This window comes from Oncorhynchus mykiss, chromosome 10 (assembly GCF_013265735.2).
Source record: "Oncorhynchus mykiss isolate Arlee chromosome 10, USDA_OmykA_1.1, whole genome shotgun sequence".
In the NCBI taxonomy this organism is placed as follows: Eukaryota; Metazoa; Chordata; class Actinopteri; order Salmoniformes; family Salmonidae; genus Oncorhynchus; species Oncorhynchus mykiss.
This window is the reverse complement of record NC_048574.1, coordinates 66556313-66568749: the sequence shown is the minus strand read 5'-3', so window position 1 is coordinate 66568749 and position 12437 is coordinate 66556313. Positions and strand designations below refer to the sequence as shown.

The following is a 12437-nucleotide window of genomic DNA, read 5'->3' as shown; positions in this document are numbered from 1 at the left end:
CTGACTAAATACTTGTTTGCCCCACTGTAAGAGTGCATCTATTTTCTCCCCTGTGCCCAAATCATCCCATTCTTAAAAAAATAAAAAACCACAGTATGCATCACAACGACTGCAGTCTCAGATGGAATAGGCATGAAGGGATAAACTTGTCAACAAGAGGGGATACTTTACCTACAGTTTTCATGCCTTTATAGGCCGTCATTGTAAAATAGGAATTTGTTCTTTAACCGACTTGCCTAGGTAAAAATACGCCTTTTATACTGCAGCCTGAACAAGAAAAGGAGATATCACTAGCCAACATGCAGATGAGAAACCACAGCCTTAAAACTGGAAGTTTTCTGAATATACAAAAAACTCTGGATTTCAACAGTGCAGGCGCATATTAGATGTCCATAGTGGAACCCAGTGAAGTTGAGAGGAGGTAGTCAATATTCCCATAGGAATACATTAGTTTTATATGCTAACAGGTTCTAATGTGTAGGTCAAGTGTTGGATAGCAAAACGGGATACAGAATGAAACTAGTGATATAGGTGCGGTTAGGCGCTTCTGTCGTCACGGTAAATTAAATACTATGGAGACTTCCGACACCACAAGGAACACTGGCGCGGAGAAGAACCAAGCACCAGCACACTACTTAACCGTGACTCCAGTTCCGTGAACCTCATTTGTTCAACATGCTAGTAATCTCAAACTTGATCTCTGACATGTTATCGTGGTTACCGGGTTTAATTTGCGATGCGAATGTGTGAAAGTAATCCCCTCAGTAATGTAATAAACCGAAGACGTTTTATTGAACACATAACACAGTGAAAAACAGACAACTGAAATGCTTGAAATGAAAAAAAAAAAAAAAAAAAAAAAAAACACATTTTATTGCACTTAAGTTATAAGAAAATAAAAATTCTAAGTTGAATCAAACAAATACACAATCCCTTTCAGGTTTTTTTTCTCTGTCCGTTTTCTTTTAGCCAGGCAGTTACATGAATGAACTGAAAAAATAAAAAACACCTGCGGCATCTGATTTCTCAAACCAGATCATAAATTAAAACAGATTAAAAATAAAACGAGAGAGGAGAAAGAACAAGATTGTTTTTTTTGTTTAATATACAGTGTTAAACCACTTTCACAGTTCTGCTTGAGTTGTGTGTGACTCCTTTCTTGGGAGATTGAGTTTGACTAATCGTTTTGGCTACAATGTTCTGTTCTGTTCACTTGAAGCCAGGTTGCCTGTAGGTACTTTTTCCATTCACAAACCATTAGACTGCTAACTGCTACGCGAGCTAGCTAGCGCTTAACAGTTCGACTGTAATGTGTAATATGTCATATTTATAACACTGAGACTGTCCTGTCTTCTACTGTAGTTGTCAGTTTGCGCCCATTCAACAATGTTGCTTCAAACATTTGAATGGAAACAAATCACATATGGATGGACAGTTCTTGCTTTCATTCACTCATTTAAAAACAACAACAAAAAAATCTGCTATTTTCTTTTTTCTCTTTGCCAGTCCACACAGCATCTAGACAGTTCCCCACAAAACAGGCTGAAAGCGCTTTGTCCCAAGGAATGTGTTAGCAATTTGCCCAAAAACATACACGCACACACACACACACACACACACTACACTCTACGCAGGCAGACCTGTCTTTGTCCAACACTCTCTCCTCTCAGCCTCGCTGAGGCATGTTTGGCTCAAAGTTTCAGTGGCAGAAACAAAACCACGGTTGTTATTGTCATGTTTCCCTCTCTCTCTCTCTTTTGTGTGTCGTCTGTTTAAAACATTAGAAGAGTCCATTTTGGAATTTAGTCTGGGACTAAAACGTCACAGCGAGTAAAAGTTCCATCTTTATTTCAGTTTTATCTAGCAGCATAAATACAGTTTACCCACTGGGAAAACAGTACTGGGAGGGAGGGAGGACGCTATTCCACACGAAGCGCTCCGAGAAGAGAACCCCAACCTCCCCTCCTCCCACGTAAGAACCAGCATTGAGGAACCAACCCAGCCAGACTCGTTGAAAAACACAGGACAGCATCGTGTCTAAATCTGAAGACTTAACGTCTCCAGACTTCAGCTATGAAGAAGAAAAGAAGAATGTAAAGAACAACCCAAACAGAAAATAAAACGTGGTGAGTTAACAAAAGCAAAGAAGTGAGTGGAACAGGTTAATACTGGGACTTGTTGCTGTAGGCAACAACAGGCAACCAAAAAACAAACAAACAAAAATCCTCGTCTTTGAACTGATTGAAAGAACATAGCTACAAAAGGAACGCAAATTCACAGTTGTATGTGTGCTCCTGTGTGTTTTTTTGAAGAAATCAAACCCTGGAACTAAACCCTGGAACTAAAAGAACAATAAGACTGGAACAAACAGAGAACAGGATATAGGGCCTGATGTTAGAGGCTCATTCATGGTTTGGGGACCAATCAGATTCTTGGCATGTCGTTTCTCATTCTCTCCCCGACAACAAGAACCTCCTTACTTAGCTAATATTGTGTGTCTGTGTGTTCTAATAAAAACCTTTTTCCAATTCACTTCATTTCCTCAGATGAGAATTTGATGTTTCCCTGTGTCTTTGCCTTGTGTACTGTATACAGTGTTGTTCTTCTTTATTAAATAGTCGGTTGGCGCTTTATGCGGGGGATAAAAAAATGATATATCTTTATACATCTGAACAAATGCTTGCATCAGGCTTGAGTGAACAAGTCTCTGTTTTGCGAAGAAGCTGCCTCTAAAGCCGCAGAGTTATTTCTTCAAGAGTTCCTGTCTTTCTTCTCTTCCTCCTTTATTGGACGAGTCTGTTCCGCCCCCTCTTCTTCCTCTTCCTCCCAGCCTACCGCAGAGGTGCGGGCAAGCCACACCCCTGTTTCAAGCCACACCCATTTCCACCCCACCCCTTCTGATTCGGACCCCACCCCCTTAAGGTGGGAGGGGTAACAAGCGCGGGTGCCGGCCGGTGAGGTTGGCGACTGTGGCTTTGTCAGAAACGGCCACCGACGGGGGGAGGGGAGAGGTAAGGAGGGGGCGGTGGTAGCGTTGAGGGTAGGGTGGGGCTGTTTCTGAGTGTGGGAGTGAAGAGTTTAGGGCACGTTCACCCTCGATGTTGAGCCATCTCATCCTCGTCTCCCTTTAACCCTCCTCCCCCTCTCCTCACTTGTCCCCGTCTCGACCATTTCCCCTCCTCTCCTCTCACTTCATGTCCACGTCAAAGTCTAGCACCAGTAGTTTTGTCTCCTCGGTGCCGTTGCGGCTTCCCACGGCACACACCAGCTTGGTGTTGGAGGCGCGGATACGCCACACCACCCCGCCGCTGCCGCCGCTCTCCAGCGTCACCAGGTTACGGATGAACTCGCCCGTCTTCAGGTCCCACAGCTTCACCGTGCCGTCGTCCGAGCTGGTGATGACAAAGTTCTTGTTGAACTGCAGGCACGTCACGGCGCTCTGGTGCTTGTGGGGACCTGGTGGTGGAGAGGGGGAGAGAGAGAGAGGAGGGGGAGAAGAGTGAGCGAATGTGTGAAAGAGATAAATAGCTAGTTTCTCCTTTTCACTGTAGTGTCTCTTTAACGTCTACTTCCCCAGAGTCAAATGAACTCAGATAGCAACTTTAGAGACACAAAAATGGTAACTAGCATTAGCGCAATTACTTGAAGTTGATGCGGCTTCCATCAATTGCGCTAACGCTAGTTAGCATTGGGTCGCGAAACTACCTCTAACTTCCTTCATACTGGACACAGAAACATAAAAAAAAAAATCAATGAGTTCATCCGACTCCCGTGAAAGTAGATGAAGGGCCCCGCTGCCAAAATCCCGCAATAACCCTTCATGAACGTAGAGAGAGGCAGAGAGTTAGATGGACTCAACGAGTGAGGGGAAAAAAGAGTGAGGGGAACAAAGAGAAAAGGCGTGATAGAAAGAGATCATTGGTTGCGAGGTCATTGGTGGAAGACCTGGTAAACCTGGTAGAGATGGTAAACACTACACTGTTTATTTCTGGAGAGTGTTAAGGCAGGGGAACGAGGCACCCTGCCTTGTCCTCGTCTGCCATGGAAAATCCTGGGCTAGTAGAGGAGAGGAGCCCAGGGCATAGAGCTGTCACCATCTACAGCTGCTGACTAGCTCGGCTGACTGCAGCCTGTTGGCACTACAGCGGTGTGTGTGGTGAGTGGGTGTGTGGCAGCTGGCAGGAACACCCATTTGGTGTGTAAAATGTGGTGTCTGTGACTGTTGCCTCCTCTTTCGACGAGATGCCCTGTGTGTGTGTCTGTGTGAATGACTAATATTCCCTAAAGAAATGCAGATGATAAATCCCCCACATTTGCTCTAGTTTACACTATTAAAACAAACACAGAATCAGTTTCAGAGATGTGGCTGGCAACATTAAAATGCCTTCTAGCAGTTATTCCACAAAACTCTAAACAGTGAGGACTAATCAGGATGAAATCTCTAATATGATGAACTACAGTCTACAATGAAATGTGTTCATTATGAATGCAAAATCAGTCATTGTATGAAGTACGCTAGGAATTGTGTTCATTATGAATGCAAAATCAGTCATTGTATGAAGTACTCTAGGAATTGTGTTCATTAGCCTACCAACAGATCTAATTTGAACAGTGCTCCCAGTAGCAGAAAGCAGTGTAAACCCTCATCCTCTCCCTTCGTCTGTCTAGTGTTTTCAAAGGGCTAGACATTTTGCACTGTGCCTTTCTCACAAAGATTTGACAACGTACCCAGCCAACCCCCCCACATATCTCTCTCCCCCCTCCCTCTCCATTTCAATTTCCACAACAAAGCAGCTGTCTACATCGTTACCTATCCTCTCAGCGTAAGTACCTCATCTGTGGCTGCCAGTGAGTTGCCTGTTAGGCTTTTGTCTTATCTAAATGCCCTAATGAATGAATGGCAGAAATTGCCCATTGACCCAATTACATGACCTACATAATCCCTGCACCGCATCCCCTCCATGCCCTCTTGTCATGCCCCTCATGGGCCAGGCTCCCCGACAAGACAGGACCTGGGCCAGGCTCCCCGACAAGACAGGACCTGGGCCAGGCTCCCCGACAAGACAGGACCTGGGCCAGGCTCCCCGACAAGACAGGACCTGGGCCAGGCTCCCCGACAAGACAGGACCTGGGCCACGCTCCCCGACAAGACCCCATCCACCTTTCTTCATCCCTCCTCATCCTCCTCTCAATTCAATTACATTTCAATGTAAGGGGCTTTATTGGCATGGGAAACATATGTTACATTGCCAAAGCAAGTGAAACAGATAACAAAAATGAACACACAAGAGATCCAAAAGAATAAAGACATTTCAAATGTCATTATGTACAGTGTTACAGTGTTGTAATGATGTGCAAATAGTTAAAGTACAAAAGGGAAAATAAATAAATATAGGTTGTATTTGTTTTTCACTGGTTGCCCTTTTCGTGTGGCAACAGGTCACAAATCCTGCTGCTGTGATGGCACTGTGGTATTTCACCCAGTAGATATGGGAGTTTATCAAAATTGGGTTTGTTTTCGAATTCTTTGTGAGTCTGTGTAATCTGAGGGAGGAGGTTAGGAAGTGCAGCTCAGTTTCCACCTCATTTTGTGGCCAGGTCTGCCTTCAGTGGCCTTTCTCAATAGCAAGGCTATGCTCACTGAGTCTGTACATAATAAAATATTTCTTTACATTTTGGGTCAGTCACAGTGGTCAGGTAATCTGCCACTGTGTAGTCTCTGATTAGGGCCAAATACCATTATAGTCCTCGCTGTGTTTTTGTAAATTATTTCTAATTTGCCAAGTAATTATCTTTTTGTTTTCTCATGATTTGGTTGGGTCTAATTGTGCTGTCCTGGGGTTCTGTGGGGTGTGTTTGTGAACAGAGCCCCAGGACCAGCTTGCTTAGGGGGCTCTTCTGCAGGTTCATCTCTCTGCGGGTGATGGCTTTGTTATGGAAGGTTTGGGAATCGCTTCCTTCTAGGGATTTTGATAATTAGCGGGTATCTGCCTAATTCTGCTCTGCATGCATTATTTGGTGTTTTACGTGGTACACTGAGGATATTTTTGTAGAATTCTGCATGCAGTCTCAATTTGGTGTTTGTCCCATTTTGTGAATTCTTGGTTGGTGAGCAGAACCCAGACATCACAACTACAAAGGGCAATGGGATCTATAACTAATTCAAGTATATATTTTTTTAGCTAGATCCTAATTGGTATGTGGAATTATATGTTCCTTTTGATAGCATAGAATGCCCTTCTTGCCTTTTCTCTCATCCTCATGCAGGGCCATCAACCCTTCTTTCACCCCTCCTCTCATATCCTCCCCACTTCTCGCTCATTCTAAAACAGGGCGATATCTATTCCCTTTGTTCCAAGGGGAGGGGACACGTGTGAGTTGTAGTTCCATGGGAATCGTTGGGTTTGTAGTTCACTAATAAGGCCATTTGGGGGGGAAATTAGCACTGGCAGAAAACAGTGCAGCTGCACAGTAAGGGTTTCTCCATTTCTCCCCATTCAAGGTAACAGTACTTAGTGCTAATGGCTGAGAGAACTGTTACACTAACATCCTGAGCCAGGGAAATTATCCCTATCTGGAGAGTGGCTGGCCGGCTGGCCCACAATGTGTTGGCTCTGTATGGCCATGCACAGCCAAGCACATCATTGAGTGAATATCTCGGAGCAACAGCCTTTTGCTCGGGTCCAAAATTGGCCAATTCCAGACATTTTCCCACTTACAGATAAAAGGAGGTTGTAGAGTTGCCTGTGGTAGATGGGAGTTTGAAGGCAGTTTCCCCCCATACAATGTAAAGCATTTTGAGAGTCAAGAACGCACTATATAAGTCATATCAAATCAACCAATCAATCTAACATGGTTGTATTTACAAACCACCTAACAGAAGAAAACGGGCAGCAACAGGGAGGGACTACCTGAACTTGTCCAATGAGAAACACCCGTTTTCCATTGCAAAGCATTTTTTAATGAATTACAACCCTGTTCCAACGAGGGCGTTGACGACCTGGCGACAGACTCACCTTGCAACGTCTCCAGGCACTACGTTTGTGTGTGGGAAGGACGAAGACTCACCTTGCAACGTCTCCAGGCACTACGTTTGTGTGTGGGAAGGACGAAGACTCACCTTGCAACGTCTGCAGGCACTACGTGTGTGTGTGTGTGGGAAGGACAAAGACTCACCTTGCAACGTCTGCAGGCACTACGTGTGTGTGTGGGACTACGTGTGTGTGTGTGTGTGGGACTACGTGTGTGTGTGTGGGACTACGTGTGTGTGTGTGGGAAGGACGAAGACTCACCTTGCAACGTCTCCAGGCACTACGTTTGTGTGTGGGAAGGACGAAGACTCACCTTGCAACGTCTGCAGGCACTACGTGTGTGTGTGTGTGGGAAGGACAAAGACTCACCTTGCAACGTCTGCAGGCACTACGTGTGTGTGTGGGACTACGTGTGTGTGTGTGTGTGGGACTACGTGTGTGTGTGTGGGAAGGACGAAGACTCACCTTGCAATGTCTGCAGGCACTACGTGTGTGTGTGGGACTACGTGTGTGTGTGTGTGGGACTACGTGTGTGTGTGGGAAGGACGAAGACTCACCTTGCAACGTCTGCAGGCACTACGTGTGTGTGTGGGACTACGTGTGTGTGTGTGTGTGGGACTACGTGTGTGTGTGGGACTACGTGTGTGTGTGTGGGAAGGACGAAGACTCACCTTGCAACGTCTGCAGGCACTACGTGTGTGTGTGGGACTACGTGTGTGTGTGTGTGGGACTACGTGTGTGTGTGTGGGAAGGACGAAGACTCACCTTGCAACGTCTGCAGGCACTACGTGTGTGTGTGGGACTACGTGTGTGTGTGTGTGTGGGACTACGTGTGTGTGTGTGGGACTACGTGTGTGTGTGTGGGAAGGACGAAGACTCACCTTGCAACGTCTCCAGGCACTACGTTTGTGTGTGGGAAGGACGAAGACTCACCTTGCAACGTCTGCAGGCACTACGTGTGTGTGTGTGTGGGAAGGACAAAGACTCACCTTGCAACGTCTGCAGGCACTACGTGTGTGTGTGGGACTACGTGTGTGTGTGTGTGTGGGACTACGTGTGTGTGTGTGGGACTACGTGTGTGTGTGTGGGAAGGACGAAGACTCACCTTGCAATGTCTGCAGGCACTACGTGTGTGTGTGGGACTACGTGTGTGTGTGTGTGGGACTACGTGTGTGTGTGTGGGAAGGACGAAGACTCACCTTGCAACGTCTGCAGGCACTACGTGTGTGTGTGGGACTACGTGTGTGTGTGTGTGTGGGACTACGTGTGTGTGTGTGGGACTACGTGTGTGTGTGTGGGAAGGACGAAGACTCACCTCGCAACGTCTGCAGGCACTACGTGTGTGTGTGGGACTACGTGTGTGTGTGTGTGTGGGACTACGTGTGTGTGTGTGGGAAGGACGAAGACTCACCTTGCAACGTCTGCAGGCACTACGTGTGTGTGTGGGACTACGTGTGTGTGTGTGGGACTACGTGTGTGTGTGTGGGAAGGACGAAGACTCACCTTGCAACGTCTCCAGGCACTACGTGTGTGTGTGTGGGAAGGACAAAGACTCACCTTGCAACGTCTGTAGGCACTACGTGTGTGTGTGTGTGTGTGTGTGGGACTACGTGTGTGTGGGAAGGACGAAGACTCACCTTGCAACGTCTCCAGGCACTACGTGTGTGTGTGGGAAGGACGAAGACTCACCTTGCAACGTCTGCAGGCACTACGTGTGTGTGTGGGAAGGACGAAGACTCACCTTGCAACGTCTGCAGGCACTACGTGTGTGTGTGTGGGAAGGACGAAGACTCACCTTGCAACGTCTGCAGGCACTGTCCCGTCTTGATGTCCCAGATCTTGACGGTGGAGTCGGCGTTGCCCGAGACCAGGATGTTGTCTTTGAGCTCCATGCCGCTGGTGAGGGACTGGTGACCCGTCAGAGTGTGGATGCAGTTACCCGTCTCCACATCCCACACCCGGATAGACGTGTCCAGGCTACCACTCACCACGTGGATCCCATCAAACTGGAGGGGTGGAAGGATGATCCAGTTATTGCGATTCATTCCGTTTGACACCAACAGATTCCAGTCATTTCTATTCTAGCGTGGAATCAATCAATACAATGTATTCATGAAGCCCTTTTTCAATCAGCAGTTATCAGAGAGACTTTACAGTACCCTGGGACAGAACCCAAAGAGCAAACCAAACAGAGGAGGAAAGAGGACGATCCAGTTATATATTACAATAAAATGTAGTGGAAAATTATGAATTCCACATTGGAATTCAGATCGGATGTGTCTGATGAATCGGAGTCAAATAAGGCTTTTCTAGATAATATTCAATTAATTAGCATTCATATAATATCACATTAATTGATTAGATCTAATTAATAGTATAGATTTGTACAGCTTTTTCAAAGTCAGTGTCACATATAGTGTATAGAGTGGAGGGCATCTGTCCATCTGAACAGTAAACCTCTCTCTCCTATTCCCTATTCAGATGAACTACCTTTGAGCCTGGTCTAAAGCAGTGCACTATAAAGGGGAAAGGGAGCCATTTGGGATGCAGCCTCTCTCTCTGAAGGTGATAGTTGTGGCTCTAAACTGCTCCGTCATCACACAGAGAGCGAGAGAGAGAAAGAGCGAGAGAGAGAGCGAGAGAGAGTGAGAGAGAGCGAGATAGACGTAAAGGGAGAGGACATCTTCGAGGACACGAGGCAGAGGAATCCATTAACCTTTTAACACTACTACTGCTGTGTGTGTGTGTGTGTGTGTGTGTGTGAACCAGACTCACACCAATGTTCTGTTTATATAATGTTACTGCAACGTAGAAAGAGAAGGGGTTGAGAAAAACCCACCGTACTGCTGCTCTGCTGCCTTGGATACAACAGACAGTGGGACTATTTTGTTGCGGTTCTTTCCCAACCAGTGTGGTTCACATGGCAACCACCTTATCATATTGTGGAATGGCGGTTCAAAGCACCAACTGGAAACACTGTTTTAAAGGGCTCTGGGTTCTCTAAGTACTCCGAGGTCTATCGTTCTTGTTTTATGGACGCGTTAGGCACTGTATGAACCAGATGGGACCCTGTTGTACACTTTCAAAAGAGATTATTATAATTCACACCAAACTGTACAGTGGATATATGAAGGGATTTGATTTGAGTAGAGGACTTCTATGACGGCGTGTTAAATTGATTCGTTTCGTGTTTTATTCCTAGAGGGCTGCCAAATAGTAGGACATAAAAGGACGGGGCGGGGTGCTCTTTGATGAGAAGGGCTTGATTTTGCACAGTCTAAATGCACAGTTTAAGTACACGTTTCACTTGGAGGACTGCAGATTAAAATCCAATAGACTAAGTCACTATACAAATTCAGACAATCACATGATGGACTCTGTGGTGCGTATGAGTGTTAGTGAGCGTGTGCGGCAGGTAGCCTAGCGGTTAAGAGCGTTGGGCCAGTAACTGAAAGGTTGCTGGTTCAATTCCCAGAGCCAACTAGGTGAAACGTATGCCGATGTGGCCCTTGAGCAAGGCACTTAACCCTAATTGCTCCTATAAGTGTTCTCTGGATAAGAGCGTCTGCTAGATGACTGTAATGTAAATAAATACGAGACAGCGCGTGTACACAGACCTGTAGTGAGTAGACTCTGTTGGTGTGGCCCTGCAGCGTGTGGAGGCAGGTCTCAGTCTCGGGGTCCCAGACCTTGACCATGAAGTCGTAGGCCCCGCTGACCACCCTGCGGCCGTCGTACTGGACGCAGCGCACCGCCGCCACGTGGCCCATGAGGACGTGTAAACACTGGCCCGTCTCCACGTTCCACACGCGCAGCGTGGCGTCGCGAGAACCACTCACCACCCTGGGAGAAGAAAGAGGAGACGGATTGACGAGACATTCAAAACACTAGTCTATTCTTGCAGGACTTTATCAAATCTAAAGCAGGCTGAATGTCTGAGAATTACAGGCGGAGTGTTTTTGGCTCAAATCCACTGGTTAGATTGGATTCATTTGGATCAAGGCAATTTCTTTCATGTTTACCACAGTTCATGACAGCTTTGATGGGAATCTTGACAAACTTAATGGTGTTTTTTCCAGGGCCTTGCAGACACGTGTCCTTCATGGTCGTGATTTACTGGCAGTTAATTCAATAGGTTGACCTCTAGCCCTCATTCCCATGATGACAGTTGATGAAAGCAAAACAGGAAATACATAAATCAGATTGGAGCCTTCTCATTCTCCTTCTCAAGGCCATCATCATGCCGGTACATGAACGTACAGAAAACCCCAAGGACACAATACCCACCCCTCCTAAACCTGCAACCCCTCCGGCACAGAAAGCGGAAAAACAGGTTCATAAAGAATTGGGAGGCGTACACCATAAGTTACAAAATGGCTTCCGGCATCCAGCACCGACAAAGATGGAAATCACCGTTCTTCCACTGTCAAGCCCTGCAGCCGGCAGAGGCCCTTCACTTCCTCTGAGTGAGTAATCTAAATGGTACACAAAACCTCATCGGCCCCGAGGCAGGAAGAGCACTAGAGAGGAGATGGCCACTTTGGTTCTATTCAGGGTTCTATTCAGTCCCTATGAGACCCTAAGTACACTTCATGAGGCACATTGGCATGTTGTAGAGTTCCACTGATGTGTTCTTTAACTGCCTGGTATGCTTGTAATACATGCTGTTTTGATACCAGGAATAGAATAGAGTATGTTTGTCAACTGGTGTCGGACAACTACTGGTCCATCTGAAAGATCACAACCTGTTGGGTAAACAGTCAGTCAGTACATACGTTTTCTCGTGCAGGTGCATACAGCGCACCGTTGAGGTATGCCCGTACAGGGTGTGGATACAGTCGCCCGTCTCCGCGTTCCAGACCTTCAGCGTCCGGTCGGTGGAGCCGCTGATGATGATGTTGTCCCTCATCTGGGACGACCACACGCCCCCCGTGTGGCCCACCAACGTCCTCAGACACTGCAGATAGACCGGAGAGAGAGAAGATGTCTCAGTCTAGATGCTTAACAATGACAAACAGAAAACACACCTCATTATGCATACGCCACACTATGACATATTGACATCTCTTACGAGTTTCGAAGAAATGAAAGAAAATCATTTCGCTCAAGGTTGAGATTGACCCTCCGATGATTGGATGGAAGTCGAGTTGAAGACAGGATATCAGGCTGAGATCACGTTCCATTCAGAAGGTATAACAAAGTGAATTTAAATGGATCTGACCTTTCCTAAAAACCTTTAGTCAAGTCAATCCACATGTAACTGCAGCACAGGGGGGATAAAATGTATTATATTGACCTTTCCTCCGTCTAAGGGAATTGCTTTACACTCATCTACAGTTGAATGAGGAGCCATTTCCTTCTGCTGTTCCAAGAAGATGGAAGTCCTGGGGTTCAAATACTTTCTCT

At 46.4% G+C, this 12437-nt stretch overlaps 1 protein-coding gene across 1 annotated transcript in view; it reads right to left on the bottom strand.

Annotated features, from left to right (window-relative positions):
- Window positions 1-765: 765 nt before the first annotated feature.
- The window catches only part of LOC110534508 (F-box/WD repeat-containing protein 7), a 93870-nt gene continuing 82198 nt past the window's right edge, over window positions 766-12437 (bottom strand). The window contains 4 exon segments of the mRNA XM_021619390.2: window positions 766-3456; window positions 8827-9037; window positions 10649-10874; window positions 11807-11988. Of these exon segments, the coding sequence (XP_021475065.2) occupies window positions 3188-3456; window positions 8827-9037; window positions 10649-10874; window positions 11807-11988 (888 nt within the window). The 3' untranslated portion in view covers window positions 766-3187.